Source organism: Staurois parvus, unplaced genomic scaffold, assembly GCF_062004578.1.
Source record: "Staurois parvus isolate SC_StPar_1 unplaced genomic scaffold, SC_StPar_1.0 ptg000339l, whole genome shotgun sequence".
Classification (NCBI taxonomy): domain Eukaryota; kingdom Metazoa; phylum Chordata; class Amphibia; order Anura; family Ranidae; genus Staurois; species Staurois parvus.
In genome coordinates, this window is record NW_028318135.1 from 157,711 (window position 1) to 179,045 (window position 21,335).

Below are 21,335 nucleotides of genomic sequence, written 5' to 3' on the forward strand. Positions count from 1 at the left end.
AAAACTGATTCATTCAGCTGATTTTGTTGTGATTAGCTGTGATTGGGAAAGGCTCATCATATGACACAGATGGGCTGTGATTGGTCCTGTCTGTATCATGTGACTGCTTTGACCAGTCACAGCTAATAACATAATTGTATACAATGGATGACATGACAGGAAGCCATCCATTGTATACAATTGACGTGATCTGCTGTGATTGGTCACATGACACTGGCAATGGGCTGGTGTAGTGATATGTCATCAGCTGTATCCTGTGGACACAGTCTGTGACAGATCGTGCCACTGCGCGGCTCTGTGAGCGACTCGTTTTGACAGGACATCATATGACACCTATTCACAGCGAGAAGTGTCCCGCCCGCCCGTCAATCTGCTATAGGCCGAGTGGGAAGGTGTTAATAGCAAATAGTCAAAAATATTGGGGTTTTTTTCTCAAAATTGTCGGTCTTTTTTTATAGTGCAAAAAATAAATGCACAGGTGATCAAATACCACCGAAATAAAGCTCAATTGGAAAAAAAGACGTAAATTGCATTTGAGTGCAGCGTTGCTTGACCGTGCAATTGTCAGTTAAAGTAACACAGCGCCGTAACGCATAAAATGGCCTGGTCAGGAAGGGAGGTAAATCCTCAGGAGGGCAAGTGGTTAAGGTGTTATGTGTTTACTATCTTCTCCCATTGTGTGCCTCCTAGGTGTGCATCCCATTGTTAATTGAGTTAATTGAGTCCCCTATTGTTTGTTGGGAAGTCCTTCTGGAGGTTCCTGCATGATAAGATTAGACTGATGTCAACTTCACTTTGTTATGTAATCATTGTGTAATATTTGTTTTATTGTTCATGAGGGGATGGGCTCTATTTGTGGAGTGTATACAAACCTGTGTTTTCTACTCAATAAAGAGTTCCAGTTTGGCATCGAAGCTAGTCTTGTCTAGACTTGGGTGCAATGCCCAGCTATAATATCTTGGTCCTGTGTCCCAGTGAGAAGGAAGCGGTTCTCTGACGGAATCACCCAATCTGGGTGACAGATGTTCCGTCCCAAATAATATGAATTGCCAAATTCAGAAGCAGGTAGCCTATACATACTTTTATGTGCAGTGTAGAGAGGACATGTCTCCAGAACAGGAATGATGACAAAGCATTAGATGTCCTTCTTGTTGTGCATTCTGCTTTTCCACAACTGCATGTTTGGATTTTATAGAATGGGGGGTTGGGCTTTTTCTGGAAATGTATGCAATGGCTGCTAGTTTGTGATTAAGCAAATGCAGTGCAACATGGCATATATAATATATTAATACCCCAGACTCCTGTGCTTGCTCCCCTGCACAGCCCCTGTGAGACCAGGGGGTTTATTTACTAAAGCTGGAGAGTCCAAAATCAGACTCCCTTCTGCATAGAAACCAATCAGCTTCTAACCTCAGCTTGTTCAATGAAGCTTTGGCAATGAAACCTGGAAGCTGATTGGTTTCTATGCAGAAGGGAGTCTGATTTTGGACTTTCCAGCTTTAGTAAAAAAAAACCATGTGTCTGTAGAAAGAAGAGATCCCAATTCTATGACTGGCAGCCAGTCTGAAGCTTAGTCATTGAATGACCACTGTGACAGCCAATCACAGTGATAATTCAGTGTAATATTGTTAAACAATAACAAAAGTAACACAGTACTTGTCTTATCTCCACAGTTCCCTGACAGACAGATTTGTGATTGAGAAAGCTGCAGCTAACACAGAAGAATGTTTGTTCTGTGCAAAGCAAATTTGTGAACCCTAATTAACCTGGACATGCTCTTATTTAACCTTTTATTTTACTATTTAACCCATTCATTTCATTAGATCATCCTGTAATAAGCAATATTTGTAACAGTTTCATCTCCAGTTCCATGTTTCCATTTTAAATTGTTTAACCACCTTGCGCCCGCCCTATAGTACAATGACGGGCGCAAGGTGGTTCTCTCGTTCTGATTGGACGTCATATGACGTCCTACCATTCTCACTGCGCATGCGCGGCTCGGAGCGTGCAGCGCGGTGATCGCCGGTGCGCTATTTCCTTCGGACACAGCGGATCACGGAAAGAGCCAAAGATGTCGGCTCGGTCATGTGATCAGCTGTGTCCAATCACAGCTGATCACATGTAAACACGGAAATGCTGGTTATCGTCATTTCCCTCCTCTCGTGCTGTCACGCTGACAGCTCCAGAGGAGAGGAGAGCCGGTAATCGGCTTTCTGCAGAGGGGACATGTACACTGATCATCAGGGCACTGATGATCAGTGTGCCCTGATAATCAGTGTGGCCCCAGAAGTGCCACCCGTCAGTGCGCATCAGTGCCACCTGTCAGTGCCCATCAGTGCCACGTGCCAGTGCCCATCAGTGCCACATCAATGCCACATATCAGTGCATACCAGTGCACATCAATGCCACATATCAGTACCCATCTGAGCTGCCTTTCAATGCCACCCATCAGTTCCAGTCAGTGCCACTTATCAATGCCAATCGGTGCTGCCAGTCAGTGTCGCCTATCAGTGCCAGTCAGTGCCGCCTGTCAGTGCCGCCTGTCAGTGCCGCCTGTCAGTGCCGCCTATCTGTGCCGCCTATCTGTGCCGCCTATCTGTGCCGCCTATCTGTGCCGCCTATCTGTGCCGCCTATCTGTGCCGCCTATCAGTGCTGCCTTTCAGTGCCCATCAGTGCAACCTACCAGTGCCTCATCAGTGCCCATCAGTGCCACCTATCAGTGTCCATCAGTGCAGCCTATCAGTGCCCATCACTGCAGCCTCATTAGCGCACATCAGTGAAGGAGAAAAATCACTTATTTACAAAATTGTATAACAAAAACTAAGAAAAAACATTTTTTTTTCTTCAAAATGTTCAGTGGTTTTTGGTTTAAGAAAAAATAAAAATCCCAGAGGTGATTAAATACCACCAAAATAAAGCTTTGTCTCAAAAAAATGATACAAATTTCATATGGGTACAGTGTTGCATGACCGCGCAATTGTCATTCAAAGTGTGACAGCGCTGAAAGCTGGAAATTGGCCTGGGCAGGAAGGGGGTATAAGTGCCCTGTAGGCTAGTGGGTAAAAAATTGAATACTCTTAAAAATACGTGATTTAGGGTATATCTGTTTTATTTTAACTCAAGGACTTTAAGTTACCAATGCATTATAAGAAAAAATAAATATATGCAAAATTAAAAAAAAAAAAACTATGTCTTTTGTAAATAACATTAATATGCTTTGTACCAAAAATGTAATTTTAGTGTTGCAGTAAATAGAACAAGCTGCAGAATAAAATATATAAGTTCGCACTGTAATAGTGCTTGTTTAAAAAAATTGCTGATCAAACTTGAAAAAATAAAATTTTGTTCAAATTTTTACTCTTTTTTTTTTTTTTCCTCTTAAAATGCAAATAAATGTAAAAATATTTCAGAAGACCATAGGATCACAAGAAAGTTACATTTGTCCCAAAAATGTGATATATGTATCAATTCATTATCATACGTAATTACAAAGTTATATACTCATGAATAGACACAATATGGTCTGATCCATATGGGAAAACGTGTGAGAGCTGAGGTGGATATGCAGTGCGGTTTATGTAAAGTGGTAGTAAACGCTCATTTCTATTTTTACGTACAGATAAGTTTATAATAAAGCTAACCTGTAGGTAAAATGAATATCTCCTAAACGTGCACCATTTAGGAGATATTCTACAGAACTGCAGCTGGTGACATCACCGGCACGTGCACTCTGAAGGAACGTTCCATCAGAGCTGTGTGACATGGCCAAAACTACCGCGCGGATGTACGTGAGTGACGGTGGTGGCTCAGCCATCCAAGCAGCTGCAGCCCAGGAATCCAGAAAGAAGAACGGGTGAAGATGGAAGCCCTGTCAGCAGTGACAGCGCGCCGCTGGAGTGCTTTGTTTTAAGGTACATTTCACATAATGTGCTAGTATACAATGCATACTAGCAAATTATGTTTGCAGGGGGAAAATTTTGTATTTATTTTTTTGGAACAAGTTTACTACCGCTTGAATAAAACTGGAGAACGCAAAATCTGATGCAGCTCTGCAGAGAAACAAATCCGCTTCCCTAATTGAAGAAGCTGAAGTTAGAAGGTGATTGTCTACCATGCGCAGCTGCACCAGATTTTGAGTGCTCCAGTATAGTAAATCTACCCCACTGTCTGCATTGCAAATGCAGATATGTTGAATATAAAAAGAACGATTACAGTGGCATACTGCCTTTCTCTAGGTTTTGACAAATATCATATATTAACCATTACTGTTTGATATTTACTACGTGCTTGTATACTGATGAACCTGTTTATTTGCCTCTACTCACCCTGTAGGTGGGCTAAGTCTTTATGTTCTTGTTTGTGTATATCTCTTTTTATCAATATAAATATTGAAATATAACCATTACCATAAACAGAAGCTCAGCACAGTCACTAAACTATGGTACAATGCTGCCATCTAGTGGTATATTTGTTAAAATATTCTGTAAATGAAATGCTTTTCAGTTCATCTGCTCTAAGGAATATTTCTAAAAGTCCAGCACAGACATGGGATAGTGGTAGCCTAGGTTGCAAGCTAATTCCCTTAATTGTGTCCCAAGGGGCTGGATACCTCATATTCTTTCTATGGAATTTGTTTCCTCTGTGACTTCAGTTAAAATTTCTCACTAAGTTGTTGCTTGAGCTGCTTTCTACATAGCAGCTGTCACTGGATTCATCATTGTGGAGCTTTTCAAGGCCTGTGTGTACTTTGTAAGATAGCCGTGGAGTGCCTTCCAGGTCCAGAGCTGTAGCACTGCCCCAAATGTAACCCTGTCTCTGAATATTTATTTTGTAAGCTTAACACTGCAAACTTCCTGAACACACAGCTAGTAGCCTTTCAAAATTCCCACCACCGTCAGTCCTACCACGATAATAGTTAAGGTGATAGCAAAGCTTAAATTCTAAATTTTTTTAAGTTATTTCAGATGCTATTGAAATGATTTACGATGTATGTTGGTCATTCTCATATTTCTTTTTACTCTTCTTGCATCTTCATCCTGTCCCCATTGCCAAGCCTAAGGTCAGCTTTTAGGGCGGCTCCTTTCCTTGCAGGGTTCCATAAAGCCACCTGTTTGTGTGTGCTTCCAATTGGGACTGCAGCCGTATGGTATGAACATATGCTGCCTGTACACACACACACACAGCCTTGTAGCTCAAGCATAATGATGCAACCCCTACCCCTACTCCTCCTCCATGTCTGCAAAATGGTCCCACACCTCTCCATCCACTTTGACCTTCAATACCTGATTACCGCTCAAAGCCAGAGGTCAGCTAACATTTCTGAGAAGCCTTGTGCATGCAGGTGCATCCTCACTTCTACAAGTGAGGGGCTGATTGTGTATCCAGGCAGGTTCTTGAGTAGTTTGCATCATTGGATGCAAAGAACGTCCCTTTCAGCCCGCAGGCTAACCCTTGTTCCTTCAGTTGCAGTTCACTTTGCTCTCTCCCATGTGCTACTACACAAAATAATGCAACTTCTACAGTCTCTCTGGCTTTCCTGCATCCTTGGACCTCTTGCTCAAATGGTAACTGAAGTTTTTGGAGATGTACCTCATCCAGATACTCACTACCTTCCTCAGGAGAATCCTCTGTCCTTGGGTCCCTTTTGGTACATGTACCCCTCAGCATCGATTCTCTCCAGAGGGGCTTCCTGACTTGTGAGGTTGACCGGGACCATTTCTGACTGCCCCTTGCCTAAATAAGGACCTTACCCTTTTGGATACACCTGCTACTTCTGGGAACATTGGTCCTTGTGTTCACCCTAGTGCCCTTTCCTGGCATTGCATTTGTGGGCTGCCCAAGCAGCTTCCTCTGAAGAGAGTCTGCTTTTTAAACCCTTGTAGTCAGCACTTTTCTGAAGGACCTAATGCCTGCAACATTTGACTAGGATAGGACCTTGCATGTATCGATCATTGGCAGTTACCTGTCACTGACAGGTGAGGCTGTTGAGGTTAAACAGTCATTGGATCCCTTGTCTGCAGTCAAGGGATTTCATCCATCCTCCCCTCGCCAGTGGTGTGTAGAGCATTGGGGGTACCTCATCTCTATTGCTATGGGCCTGACACAATTGGTTTGCTATAACGGACCAAGTAGTCCCTAATGTTACCAATATCTTTATTAAAACAGGACGGTCTTTATCCTGCAGCTCACGACGACCCCACTTGCCAAGGTGTATCCTTTAGGCTTCAGTCTGGCTTACCAGAACAGATGGTTTCCTCCTCATCAGGAAACTCTGTTTTGAGTCAGCTTCCTGGGTTGAACTATATTGCACATTATATAGGAGTTGCAGTGCCTTCACCTATGCAGGATAGTGCTAAAGAGTCCTACTATTGCCCACACTCTCTTCCCTAAAGACAATGCATTGAAAACCAACTCTCCTTAACCAGTAATCTCCGCACCAAAGGGAGAGGTTTGCACAACTGGGTACTACTTATCTCTTGCGTGGCAGGCAGAAATATCTGCTGGAGAGCTCTGGAGCACCTGAATTGTCAGTAGGTGGAACACACTGGGTTACTGCCAAAGGTAAAAGAGTATGTCCGGTGGCCTTCCTGGGGTATAATCCCCTCCTTCTCTGGCTGATTCGCAGCCTCTCGAAGAAGAAACTCCAGATACCTTTCCTTGGTTCTTGCCTTAATCAGGTGACTGTTATTTAGTTAATAGCAGTGAGGTTAAATATCCTGCTTCTTTATGGTGATGGATGCTTTGCTGGACTGGGGAGGATTAGGAGATTCTGTGCTCAGGATTAAGTGGGTCATGCATAACTCTTTTGCTGTGCCCCAGAGACACTACCAGGGGTTAGAGTGGATTTGTTGTGTTCATCCTCACTTTCACATGTGGTAGTTGACATCTTGCTTAGCAAGAAATATGGAGCTGCTTTTTGTAATCCACATTATTTTGGGGGTTTGTTCCTTCTTAATCAGGTTACTATGTTGTTCCACCCCCTTTTGGTGGCTTTTTTTGTTCCACAGCCTCTCGCTGGTTCAACCTCTGTGTTTTTCTTCAGGGTGTCTTTTCCCTCTAGCTATGATCTCCTCTGTCTTGATCTTGAGAATTAGGTTGGTCCTCTGTGTCATCCATTTGTTTATTGGGAGCTTATTGCAGGGGACTTCTAATGTAGTTCCAGTTCTTCAGGTGGTTCTGAGTTGCAGACAGTCCTTTGTGTTTACTTGTGGGCCTGTCAGTGGCTGTTGCCTGCACCTCATTTGGACTGTTTTTGGATACTTTGTATCAGAATTTCTGTGTTCCTCAATAGATGAGAGAGAAAATAGGATTTTTTTCTTACTGTAACATCTATTTTTTGGGGTCCACTGAGGGATATGTCCCACCTCTCTGTGTTTTTGCTTCTGGCCCTGGTACTGCTTTTTCACAAAACTGAAGGATGCTGGTTAGAGATGGCATTATACAGGGGCTAGCTTACAATTTTTCTGCTTGTCCAAACACTTGTAGGGAACAGTACAATCCAACTGTAAGTGAATTTTTGTGTCCCTCAAAGTAAGTACAAAAACCCTATCATACCAGAATATATGTAATGCTATTCAGCTTCTGCCCAACACCGTATATACAGTGAGGAACAGAAGTATTTGAACACCCTGCGATTTTGCAAGTTTTCCCACTTAGAAATCATGGATGGGTCTGAAATTCACATTGTAGGTGCATTCCCACTCTGAGAGACAGAATTTAAAAAAAAATTCAGGAAATCACATTGTATGGTTTTTAAAGAATTTATTTGTCTTGCACTGCTGAACATAAGTATTTGGACACCTGAGAAAATCAGTGTTAATATTTTGTACAGAAGCCTTTGTTTGCAATTACAGAGGTCAAACATTTCCTGTAGTTCTTGACCAGGTTTGCACACACTGCAACAGGGATTTTGGCCCACTCTTCCACACAGATCTCCTCTAGATCTCTCTGGTTTCGGGGCTGTCGCTGAGCAACACGGAGTTTCAGTTCCCTCCAAAGTTGTTCTTTTGGATTTAGGTCTGGAGACTGGCTAGGCCACTCCAGAATCTTGATATGCTTCTTACGGAGCCACTGCTTGGTTATCCTGGCTGTGTGCTTCGTTTCGTTGTCATGTTGGATGACCCAGCCACAACCCATCTTCAATGCTCTGACTGAGGGAAGGAGGTTGTTGCTCAAAATCTCACAATAAATGGCCCCATTCATCCTCTCCTTAATACAGTGCAGTCGTCCTGTCCCCTTCACAGAAAAGCACCCCCAAAGCATGATGTTACCACCCCCATGCTTCACAGTAGGGATGGTGTTCTTGGGATGCAACTCATCCTTCTTTTTCCTCCAAACACGACGAGTGAAGTTTAGACCAAAAAGTTCTACTTTGGTCTCATCTGACCACATGACTTTCTCCCATGCCTCCTCTGGATCACCCAGATGGTCATTGGCAAACTTCAGACGGGCCTGGACATGTGATGACTTGAGCAGGGGAACCTTCCGTGCAATGCATGATTTGAAACCATGACGGCGTAGTGTTCTACCGACAGTGACCTTTGAAACTGTGGTCCCAGCTCTCTTCATGTCATTGACCAGCTCCTCCCTTGTAGTTCTGGGCTGATTCCTCACCTTTCTTATCAGTGATACCCCACAAGGTGAGATCTTGCATGGAGCCCCAATCCGAGGGAGACTGACAGTCGTATTTAGCCTCTTCCATTTTCTAACAATTGCTCCAACAGTTGATCTATTTTCACCAAGCTGCTTGGCAATTGCCTCGTAGCCCTTTCCAGCCTTGTGGAGGTCCACAATTTTGTTTCTGGTGTCTTTTGACAGCTCTTTGGTCTTGCCCATGGTAGTAGTTGGCGTCTGACTGACTGTGGGGTGGACAGGTGTCTTTAAAGAGCTCAGACAGGTGCTACTAAGCTAGGCGCAGTAGGTCTTTGAGAGCCAGAATGCTTGCTGTTTCTTAGGTGTTCAAATACTTATGTTCAGCAGTGCAAGACAAATAAATTCTTTTAAAATCATACAATGTGATTTCCTGAATTTTTTTTTAATTCTGTCTCTGAGTGGGAATGCACCTACAATGTGAATTTCAGACCCCTCCATGATTTCTAAGTGGGAGAACTTGCAAAATTGCATGGTGTTCAAATACTTCTGTTCCTCACTGTAGCTACAGAAATGACTCTGCTTTTCACTATAGCAGCACTACAGCACAGTCATTTTGAAGGTCTCTTTTCTGCTCCCTGTCTCTTCAGTATCCTTAAAAGTGTCAAATTGACTTGTTCACAGTCCATAACTTGCCACTCCAAACCTATTTTTTTCTTTTTCGGTAGCTAATGTAGATAATGTTTCCACACTATCTGAAGGCAAAAAAAAAAATGTGATGACATTTAAAACATGCATAACTTGACATTGGTGTTTTATCATGTTGTTCAGTCGAAGAACTGAGATGTAGATAACACTTTTTTTCTCTTTGACAGAAAAGTTTGACCAGGTCACATGCAGAAATTGAAAATATGTGAGCAATAAAAAGGGGTCAAAGGGGGGTCCCCTTAAATAATCCATTTCTTACCCAAGTTGGGTTAAGTCTTATGCTGCCTTTAGGAGAGGCTTTGCTGTGTCTGGAATTTTTATTTTTTCCTGTCACTCACTGCCTGTCTTCGCCTTTTTCTGTGTTTCAGCCCCACGGCAGTGCCGTATCTGTGGAGGTCTTGCAATGTATGAGTGCAGGGAGTGCTATGACGACAGTGACATTTCTGCAGGAAAAATTAAGCAGTTCTGTAAAACATGCAACACCCAGGTGAGTGCTGTGTATGTGGTCTAAAAGTTAGATTTTAAAAAGTCAGAATGCCTCTTTGAAAATGCTTTGGATACCTTTATCCAGAAGATTACAGGAAGAGTAAGCACTCTCTTCTGCAAAGAAGCAGGAGAAGCCTTTGAAGCAAAAACTGTCTGTGTCGTGGACTAAAAAGGGTTCCTTTTGCTCCCTTCAGAACTCAGGGGCTAAGCAAAAATTTTCTTTCATAAAAAATCCTGGAACCCCAAGAGTGGCAACAGGCCTTGAAGCCATATTCTGTAAGGCCTTTTAGTTAGATCAGGACATTTCATTTAGATCAGGACACAGTGTTGCCTTTTCTTTGTCCAGCTTTTAAACATCCTAAGGAGATACCCTGGAGATCAGTGCGGGTCTGTGCAGTCTGTCTTGCAGCCACAATTTCGATTTTTCAAGCTGATGCTTTTTGTGTTACTGAAGACTTCTGAAAGGAACAGATTGCCTCCCAATCTAAAATTGCGAGATTTGGCAGATCATTACTCAGGCATATAAAGTGTCAATACTTTGTGAGCTTTTCAGCAACAGACCTCAGTTTTCCAGGTCTATAAGGCTGCCACCTCGTCTTCTGTATACACGTTGGCCAGGTTTTAACAGAGGAATGTGCAAAGTATGGAAGGTCCTCCCGGCAGCCCTGTAAGGGCCATGACATTTTTTTCTTGTTAAGAGGTTTTCTTAGTGGGTCAGCCTTTGTTTGCTGTTTATCACACCTCTTGGAATTGCATTTAGAAATCCCAATGGTCTAAGAATTAATACTTCTGTGTATTGTGATGTACAATGAAGAAAACAAGATTTTTGACTTACCCATAAAATCCATTTTGTGGAGTACATCACAGAAAATAGATCCCTCCCTTATTTTTTTACTCCAATATTGCTTGTTGACAAACCTGAGGCAGTGCTGGGAGTGGATGGGGTTACGAATTAAGCTTTATAATTTAAAAGTGTCCAATCACCTGGAGGTGGGGCATAACCCAATGGTCTACAAATTAACTTGGTTTTTTAAATCTGCATTCTTATTTGAAGCAAAACTAAATTCTATTGGATGGGAGCTTGTTATAATGTGCAAGTATGCATACTTGCACACTATGGCACACTTACCTCCTAGTGTGCTTTCTTCCGCCAATGACAGGTCCAAGTTCCAGTTGCCATGTCGCCCTCTGCCACCTCATCTTTCCTGGTGCTTCTTCTGGGTCTCGTGTCTCTTTTCCTTGGGTATTGGGTGATCACGGATTATGTATATCATGCTCTTGCATTACACTGTCCCCGCCACCCAGATCTGTTCTCAGCATGCAAAGAACAATTTGTGATATACATGGCATGGCGCATGTGCCACAGTGTAAACAGAAAATCTAAAATTGCTAGGCTCACAGAGCAATTTTTTTTTTTTTTTTATGTTTTGGCAAAACGGACTCTAACCCCTAGCAAATTTTTGCTTCAGGACTTTATTTCCACTTCAAGAGTCAGATATTGAAATCATGTGAGTGATATGACATACGAGATTAACTAATTTAACTTACACCGCTTGTTGTTCCATCAATTTGACTGCTTCTCTCATACATATCTTTTATTTTGAATTCCATAGGTTCACCTTCACCCAAAAAGACAACACCATAAATTCAATCCAGTTTCTCTTCCCAAAGAGCTCCCAGACTGGGATTGGAGACGTGGCTGCATACCATACCAGAAGATGGATCTGTTTGCTGTGTTGTGCATCGAGACAAGTCATTATGTGGCATTTGTAAAATATGGCAGGGATGACTCTGCTTGGGTGTTTTTTGACAGCATGGCAGACCGAGATGGTAGGTGTATAGATATGTATATTGCATATTTTGAAATCCTACTTCAACTTTTTCAGTAAACATGGTGTCATACAAATTACTTAAAAGTCATATTCCGATATTTCTATGGCACTATGCTGCATACTTTAAAGCATGTGACATTCCGCAAACATTCACTGCAGGTATATAGTCCTGGTGTATTTGGTATAAATGTCAGCAACTGATTCACTGCAGTAAATGTTTGTTGCATGCCTTATCTACTGCTTTAGAAATATGCCCGTGTCTGAGAAAAAAAACAGAGTATTCTCGAAAGCTTGCACAACAAAATATATTCAGTTAGCCAACAAAAGTTATTTATTATATTTTAACTCTCTTGCTACTTTCTCTGGCTAACCCAGTGCAACGCTACTTCAGATTCTGTTACTTCGATAATGGAAGACATTATAAAATAAGGAAAAGTATGGCAAATGGGACTTTTTTATACCCTTAATGTTATCCTAAATTTTGCAATGCAGACAGTAGCTCCAGTAGCTTCTGCTCCAGTTATGCATTAAGCAGAGAGAACATCTCCGAGATGAGCTCTCGCAGGGACTTGATATGTATTTTCGCCACAATGTTGGCTCCATACCTTCTACCTCGACCATGTGGGAAGCTCACAAGACGGTATTTTGGGGACTTTGTATCTCCATGGGTTCTAGCCTGAAAAAATCCTTGGCGAGTGCCAAGGCTTCCCTGGTCCGCCAACTATCCTTGGCTGAACATAGACTTCTTGCAAAACCGTCTATTTCTCGGCTTCACAAGGTGACCTCTCTTCGTGACCGAATCAAGGCCCTTGATGCCTGGAAGTCTGCACAATCTCTCCTCTGGGTCAAGCAGAAATTTTACGAATATTCTAATAAACCTCACCGTATGCTCGTCAATCGACTCAAAGCACAATCTCCCTCTACGATGCCAGACCATCTAATCCAACCGAATGGGGACCCTACCTACGATCGCCATGTAATGTTCTCCCTTTTTGGCTCATACTATGAGAATCTCTAAAATTGTTTGACCCCAGACCTCCATCTCCCCCTCACAGAGACGTCCGTTTTTTCGACCCCTTTTTGTTTCCGAAGCTATTGCCTTCTGATATTTCGGCCCTTAATGCTGACATCTCATCCAAAGAACTATTTGACACAGTTAAACATCTCCCTTCCCAAATAACTCTGGGACCAGACGGACTGCCCTACTCTTATTACAGGATCTTCATTGGTATCCGGGCCCCTCACCTTCTCTATCTACCAAGATTTCTTCAAAGGCGTCACTCCTCAGGCTGACGTCTCCCGTGCGTATATCTCTGTTATTCCCAAACCTGCCAAAGACCATTCTATCCTAGATAACTATCGTCCCATTGCTCTACTAAACTCTGATTACAAGATCTTCACTAAGATCCTGGCCAACAGGCTGTCCAGACTCATCTCCAAGTTCATACACAGAGATCAAGTAGGTTTTGTTCCTGCCAGACATGCTGCGGATAACACCAGGAGATCTATTGATCTAGTTGACCTGGTTAACCAATCTTCTACCCCTGCCATTTTATTGAGTTTAGATGCTCAAAAAGCCTTTGACCGCCTTAGCTGGCCCTACATGTTTATGGTCTTGGAGAAGTTTGGTTTCCGAGGCCCGTTTGTGGCTGCTTTGAAAGCTCTTTATTCTTCTCCCTCCTCGCAGGTCAGATTGACCTCCTTTCTTTCATCCCCTTTCCAGATGTCAAATGGTACGTGACTGGGATGTCTGCTTTCCCCTTTGTTGTTTATTCTCTGTTTGGAGCCGCTAGCTATTGCAATCCGGTCTAACCCTGATATACAAGGGATATTTTCTCATGGTCGTGAGTACAAACTCTCCCTGTTTGCAGATGATATCCTGCTCACACTCTCGAACCCTCAAACCTCTCTACCGGTTTTACATAAAATTTTATGACAATTCGGGACCCTATCAAGTTACAGAGTTAATACGTCCAAAACTGAAGCATTCCCACTACACATCCCACCAGTTGTTCTATCATCTCTCCAAGAGTCCTTTCCTTACCGATGGTGCCCTCACTCTTTAAAATATTTGAGTACTAACCTTACTTCCTCCTACCATTCTATATATGAAGCTAATTTTTCCCACTATTTATAGCTATTTCCCGCTCCTTGAAATTCTGGGATACCCTACCCATTTCCTTCCTGGGACGCATCAATATAATAAAAATGACTGTGCTGCCCAAACTCATGTACTTATTTGCAACCCTTCCCGTTCCTATGTCCAAACTACACTCCCTCCAGAAATCCCTTCTACATTTCATTTGGCACAATAAGCAACGTAGAATTGCACAATTGTACAAGTGTACTGCTCTCTCTGCATTCTAGGGGGGCCTAGGGACACTGGATATAGTGACTTATTATTATGTTACTCACCTCCGTTTTCTTATGTCATGGTCCACCCACTACCCAACCCCTTCCCCCCCCCAACATGTGGACTGAGATTGAATCTTTGCAATTAACTCTGACCCATCCATGCTCCCTCCTTTGGTCAACCTCGGCGGTGGATGTTGTCTCTATTTGTCATCTCTTCCTTGGCCCCATGCAATTTTCCTTGACTGTTTGGCAGAAATGTATGGCTAAATTTGCACTGGCCTCCGATTTGCTCTCCACTGACCAAAATCCTTTTTAATCCCAATCTTCCGGATAGTCTGGCCATGTCCCGAGTGCTCGCTTGGGTCACAGCCAATCTTTTCCAACTGCGCCACTTGGTACACCCTGTAACTCGGAAGCTGCAACCATTCTCAGACCTCCAGAAAAAAGATCTACCTTACCAACATTTTTATGTTTATCTCCAGATATGCCATTTCTTCTCTACCATGTCTCCCACACTGACCCATGGGAAGCCTACTCCCTTTGAGCGTCTATGTATACAGGGCCCACATCAAAGGAGCATAATTTCTAATACATATAAACTCCTTATGGATGCTTCCCCCATATCTAATGACACCCATCATTACATGCGCAAATGGTCCCAGTTTTTACAATGTGACATTGATCTGACACTTTGGAAGAAAATTTGGGAAAACGCACCTAGATCTTCTGTTTGCGTGGTTTATAAGGAGAATACATACAAAATTATGATGTTGTGGTACAAAACGCCTGAAGTACTCCATGCCTATAATCTGAATGCTTCTTCTGCCTGATGGCGCTGTGGGAAGGACTTTGGCTCTCTCTACCATATTTTTTGGACATGTGGATCCATTACTCCTTTTTGGGAAGAGGTTTTGTCCTTCTTTCAAATGTTATTGCATACCTCTGTCCCTTTCGAGCCTCTATACCAGTGATGGCGAACCTTTTTGAGCCCGAGTGCCCAAAACTGCAACACAAACCAACTTTTTTATTTCAAAGTGCCAACACTGCAATTAACCACTTGCCTACCTGGACGCACTGACAGACGGCACTGATCGGTGGCACTGTTGGGCATCATTGATGGGTGGCACTGATGGGCAGCACTGATGGGCGACACTGCTGGGCAGCACTGACAGGTGGCACTGCTGGGCAGCACTGACAGGTGGCACTGCTGGGCAGCACTGACAGGTGGCACTGCTGGGCAGCACTGACAGGTGGCACTGCTGGGCAGCACTGACAGGTGGCACTGCTGGGCAGCACTGACAGGTGGCACTGCTGGGCAGCACTGACAGGTGGCACTGCTGGGCAGCGCTGACAGGCGACACTGCTGGGCACTGATGGGTGACACTGCTGGGCACTGATGGGTGACACTGCTGGGCATCATTGATGGGTGGCACTGATGGGCGACACTGCTGGGCAGCACTGACAGGTGGCACTGCTGGGCAGCACTGACAGGTGGCACTGCTGGGCAGCACTGACAGGTGGCACTGCTGGGCAGCACTGACAGGTGGCACTGCTGGGCAGCACTGACAGGCGACACTGCTGGGCACTGATGGGTGACACTGCTGGGCATCATTGATGGGTGGCACTGATGGGCAGCACTGATGGGCGATACTGCTGGGCACTGACATGTGGCACTGCTGGGCAGCACTGACAGGCAACACTGCTGGGCACTGATGGATGACACTGATGGGCAGCACTGATGGGCGACACTGCTGGGCACTGACAGGCGACACTGCTGGGCACTGATGGATGACACTGCAAGCAGTTAATCTCACCTCTGGCAGCGTCGGTGTGGCTTCCAACCCAGCAGCTCATTCCCATTCATGCTGAACACGTTGCCCCTGGCCCCGGAGCAGTGTGGGAGCCTCTTCCTCTCTTCCGCGCCCATCCCCGGGTACATCACCCCTGGTGCCAGAGCCGCATTGGAGCCGTTTCCTCTCGTCCACGCCCACCCTGGCCCCAGAGACATGTGGGAAATGTAGTTTGATGGGGGTCCAGTGTGGACGAGATCTGGATGGCCGGTCCGTGTGCGCTCATCATCCTCTTCTTCCTGGCGTGCCCACTGAGATGGCTCTGCGTGCCAGCTCTGGCACGCGTGCCATAGGTTTGCCATCACTGCTCTATACTATTTATTGAGCCTGCCATTTCTAGGCCTACCCAAAATGGCCAGGAAACTCATGATCTGACAGCGGCCAGAAGAAGCATTCCTATGTGTTGGCTATCCTCTATACCTCCTTCGATGCCGACTTTGTTTAAAATTATTGCGGATGTAAGACAGATGGAATACTTGACCGCTCTACATGCCTGTTCGATTGCTGTGTTTGAGGCAGTGTGGCACCCATGAGATATCGTTATCTCTTCTCAACCTACCCAAAATGTACAGTTCTAATGGCCTCTCCACTGTTATTCTGTGACAGCATATGTTCTGTACCCATGCAGATTTCTACCATTGATGTGCTTTTTTTTCTCTTGTTTTTCTTTCAAATGTGATATTTGTGTGTGTATGTATGTATGTGTGTGTGTGTGTGTGTGTGTGTGTGTGTGTATATATCCAAATCAGGTGAACGGTGTAGGAATTACAACAGTTTGCCAATGTGCCTCCCACTTAAGGGACCAAAAGTAATGGGACAGAATAATAATCCTAAATCAAACTTTCACTTTTTAATACTTGGTTGCAAATCCTTTGCAGTCAATTACAGCCTGAAGTGTGGAACGCATAGACATCACCAGACGCTGGGTTTCATCCCTGGTGATGCTCTGCCAGGCCTCTACTGCAACTGTCTTCAGTTCCTGCTTGTTCTTGGGGCATTTTCCCTTCAGTTTTGTCTTCAGCAAGTGAATTGCATGCTCAATCGGATTCAGGTCAGGTGATTGACTTGGCCATTGCATAACATTCCACTTCTTTCCCTTAAAAAACTCTTTGGTTGCTTTTGCAGTATGCTTTGGGTCATTGTCCATCTGCACTGTGAACTAGCGTCCAATGAGTTCTGAAACATTTGGCTGAATATGAGCAGATAATATTGCCCGAAACACTTTATAATTCATCCTGCTGCTTTTATCAGCAGTCACATCATCAATAAATACAAGAGAACCAGTTCCATTGGCAGCCATACATGCCCACGCCATGACACTACCACCACCATGCTTCACTGATGAGGTGGTATGCTTAGGATCATGAGCAGTTCCTTTCCTTCTCCATACTCTTCTCTTCCCATCACTCTGGTACAAGTTGATCTTGGTCTCATCTGTCCATAGGATGTTCCAGAACTGTGAAGACTTTTTTAGATGTCGTTTGGCAAACTCTAATCTGGCCTTCCTGTTTTTGAGGCTCACCAATGGTTTACATCTTGTGGTGAACCCTCTGTATTCACTCTGGTGAAGTCTTCTCTTGATTGTTGACTTTGACACACATACACCTACCTCCTGGAGAGTGTTCTTGATCTGGCCAACTGGAAAGAATTCTTTGGTCATCCAGCACAGTTGTTTTCCGTGGTCTTCCGGGTCTTTTGGTATTGCTGAGCTCACCAGTGCGTTCCTTCTTTTTAAGAATGTTCCAAACAGTCGTTTTGTCCACGCCTAATGTTTTTGCTATCTCTCTGATGGGTTTGTTTTGTTATTTCCGCCTAATGATGGCTTGCGTCACTGATAGTGACAGCTCTTTGGATCTCATCTTGAGAGTTGACAGCAACAGATTCCAAATGCAAATAGCACACTTGAAATGAACTCTGGACCTTTTATCTGCTCATTGTAATTGGGATAATGAGGGAATAACACACACCTGGCCATGGAACAGCTGAGAAGCCAATTGTCCCATTACTTTTGGTCCCTTAACAAATGGGAGGCACATATGCAAACTGTTGTAATTCCTACACTGTTCACCTGATTTGGATGTAAATGCCCTCAAATTAAAGCTGACAGTCTGCAGTTAAAGCACATCTTGTTCGTTTCATTTCAAATCCATTGTGGTGGTGTATAAAGCCAAAAATGTTAGAATTGTGTCGATGTCCCAGTATTTATGGACCTGACTGTATGTGAAAACCAATAAAAACTGTTAATTATAAAAAAGCAGAGAGAACAAGGTAGGCTGTAATAATGCGGTGTATAGTGAAGTGCAGATAGCAATATCCACTTACAAATATAAAAACACCTTAGTGTACAGTAAGTAGATAGATTTCTTGTGTTAGAGATTCAGTTCTAGGTTCCTGCTTGTGCTGTGTCTTATACAACAGACAATTGTTTTTTTCTGTAATCAGCTTCAGACTTTCACCACAAAAACAATGTTCTGTTCTGCAGTGACTATTTGTAGAGTTCAGCTTTAATGAGCAAATTTTATCAAACAGCTGAATTCACAGGTACAGTGCATATAAAAGGAGTTGTTTTATCTGCCAAAGTATTTGTAATTCTGTCCATACAGTTCTAAGATTTAAACATCTTTGCCACACAACCAGGTAGCTAACACCACTTTCTCTGTATGCAAATTGTAGAATGGAAATAATCTTCTATTAAACATCCTAATGCTAGGCAAAGTCTTGCCTGTCAAAGGGGCTTATGTATGAAAAGGACATTTATGGTTTCCTGTAACAACTAGACAGAATCATTGTTTTTTATTTTAAGCTGTGGACTCTAGAAATGAAAGCTGAAAACTGTTTGGTTGATATGAGCCATAAAATCCTGCTCGTTAGCGCACTTTCCATACATGAGCCAAAAGTGTATAAAATTGATTCTAGGTAAACACACACTCAAAAAATCAGAGAATAAATTCTCCTTGCATACAGACAAGTCAAATGCTAAATGCCATTGTGATGAAGAGAACTCATCCATCAAGTGAAAGGGGAAGTTTACTTGCAGGGAAAGATGTTGCTGTCATTTTAGCTTATTAGTGCACGGTTAGTTCACCTTCGCAAAAACTGCCTATGCAGTAAAGGGGTGCAAATAGATAAAAAAAAAACTTACTGTGCTACTATGTACAATATTGAATTATGGATTTGCTATTGCTTTAGGCCATTTTCGCCCCTCCAGAAGCCTAATGAAAAAATTTCCATAAATTACATTTATTACAGTTCTCACCCTGCCAAGTGCCAGTACCATACATTTTTTAAAAAAGGTCCCATAGCAGGCAATCCCCTATCCTGTTCTGGCACTCCAGCCGTTGATGCTCACCTCCACCATCACAAGAGGTTGCTCTCTCTCAGAATCAAACATCGCACATGTGCAGTAGCTCAGAGTTGCTGCGATGGGTGAGCATGCATGCCCAGTGTTTGAATCTGAAAGAGAAATCTTACACTTGTGATACTGGAGGTGAGCACCAATGGCCGAACTATCAGTATAGCAACATCCTAGCACCAGGATTGTTCTTAGCAACACTGTTTTAATTCTACTGGTGACCCTTAATTGCATAGGCAGTCTTTTCACAAAGGTGAACTAACCCTTTAAAAAGGAACAACATACATTACCCCAGAGCTAATCCAATGCACACCTGCACTGGAGAATGATGGATGAGTAATGAAACTCATGAGAGTTCAACTTTCCTTTCGTCATTTTAGACAGTTCTTATTATATAAACTTTGGTAACACCAGCATGCCTTGGAATAATATTCTCTTGTCTTTCTGCAGGTGGACAAAACGGGTTTAACATTCCACAAGTCACCCCATGTCCTGAGGTTGGGGAATATCTGAAAATGTCCTTAGAGGAGCTTCATGCCTTAGACTCTCGAAACATTCAGGGCTGTGCCAGGCGGCTCCTGTGTGATGCCTACATGTGCATGTACCAGAGCCCCACTATGAGTTTGTACAAATGAAAGACTGCTCTGTTTTATACAACAGTGTAAAATATATGCCTAAAGGGGGCAGACTGTGACTCCACAGCTTCTGTTGACCCTGTCCTGATGAAACATAATGTTCAGTGACTGGAGAGCCACAGATTGCCTGAGATTGTTATGGTTTCTTACCTTTAAAAACTGGCAAAGCGTTTTTCTTACACTAAAATTCTTCCCATCTTTTCCTTAATGCATTTACTCTCAACAGACAAGATAACATACAATATAACTGCATCTGCAGCCTTCTTTTGCACTTCAGTTAGTTTTATTTTTCTGTTTTGTCTTTTAATTTTTACTGAATGTAAGTAACAAGGGAAGGAACAATCGCTGAAGCTTTAATTCATAACCGAATTTTAATGTGTTCTTTTCTTTCTGTTTGAAATAAAAACATTACATGGCACAAGTGAAATGCTCTGTATTTGGACTCGTGATAATTTCTGTCTGATTTTTCTTTTCGGTTTAAAAATATACTGATACAGTAAAATTTTTGGAGTGTTTGACATTTAAAACACATGAAAAATACTTCACTAATACAGCTCTGTCAAGACAGCAGAAACCTCCAGAATGCCCAAGTGCTTTTATATGCAGAAACTTCTTGGGCCAGATGGGTTACGTGCCTGTCCCTGTCCATTCTTGAATGCGAAGTCAGACACAGAGGGGACAGTCCCGCTGCAAAGAATGACACCCCACTCATACTTCCTAACAATTTCAGGGAGGTTTTTTCTGTGCCTTCTAAAATGTACTGAACCTATGGTTTTGGGATCCACCTTGTCATCAAAGTCCTTTTTAGCTACACAGGCTGGGGCTAAGTCCCATCTAGGGTCTACTACAGTCAATCAGTCTAAATTAACCCAGTTCTAGGCTGGTTCTGAGGGAAGTAACTGGGCCACTGGTGACAGTTACCATCTCTGACTGATTTGTGGTCCCTTCGGTTTCTTCCTGATGAGATTGTTTTTGAGGAATCGCAGACTTTTCATTACTCTGATTTACGAGGGACTGTGTTGCCTCCTTTTGATGTGGTATGTACTATTTGCATTTGGGAATCGGCCTACTGTCTCCAGTCTCTGCTCTGTTGGAGCTCATATAGCTGGGAAAACATTCTCATTACCCTTACTCCTTGAGGTATTGCTCTTTGGTGATTGGAAGCAACCCTATAGGTCCTAATCCCCCGAGTGCTTACTAGATCTGTTCTCATTTGGAAAGGAATTTTTTAAACAGCGGTTTATACCCACTGTAGATCTGCCAATGAACAACTGTAAAACCACCAAAAGCTAAAATCTGTCCATAAAGCCCAGTTTTCTGGCTGTGACCCTAATTTGTCAAGTTACTATTATTATTATATAGGGTTTATATGGCGCCAACAGTTTGCGCAGCGCTTTAGAAAATGAAGGTAGACAGTACAGTTACAATACAATTTGGTACAAGAGGAAACAGAGAGCCCTGCTTGTTAGAGCTTACAATCTAAGAGGAAGGGTTGAGTGATACAGAAGGTAACGGTTGTGGGGGATG

At 43.2% G+C, this 21,335-nt stretch overlaps 1 protein-coding gene across 4 annotated transcripts in view; it reads left to right on the forward strand.

The window, feature by feature from the left end:
• Positions 1–20,235, forward strand: part of CYLD (CYLD lysine 63 deubiquitinase) — a 170,682-nt gene extending 150,447 nt beyond the window's left edge. For all 4 annotated transcript variants that reach the window (XM_089684206.1, XM_089684204.1, XM_089684203.1 and 1 more), the window contains 3 exons: positions 9,667–9,785; positions 11,398–11,614; positions 19,624–20,235. In XM_089684206.1, coding sequence (XP_089540332.1) covers positions 9,667–9,785; positions 11,398–11,614; positions 19,624–19,808 — 521 coding nt within the window. In that variant the 3' untranslated portion in view covers positions 19,809–20,235. The remainder of the gene's footprint in view (positions 1–9,666; positions 9,786–11,397; positions 11,615–19,623) is intronic.
• The last annotated feature ends 1,100 nt before the right edge of the window (positions 20,236–21,335 follow it).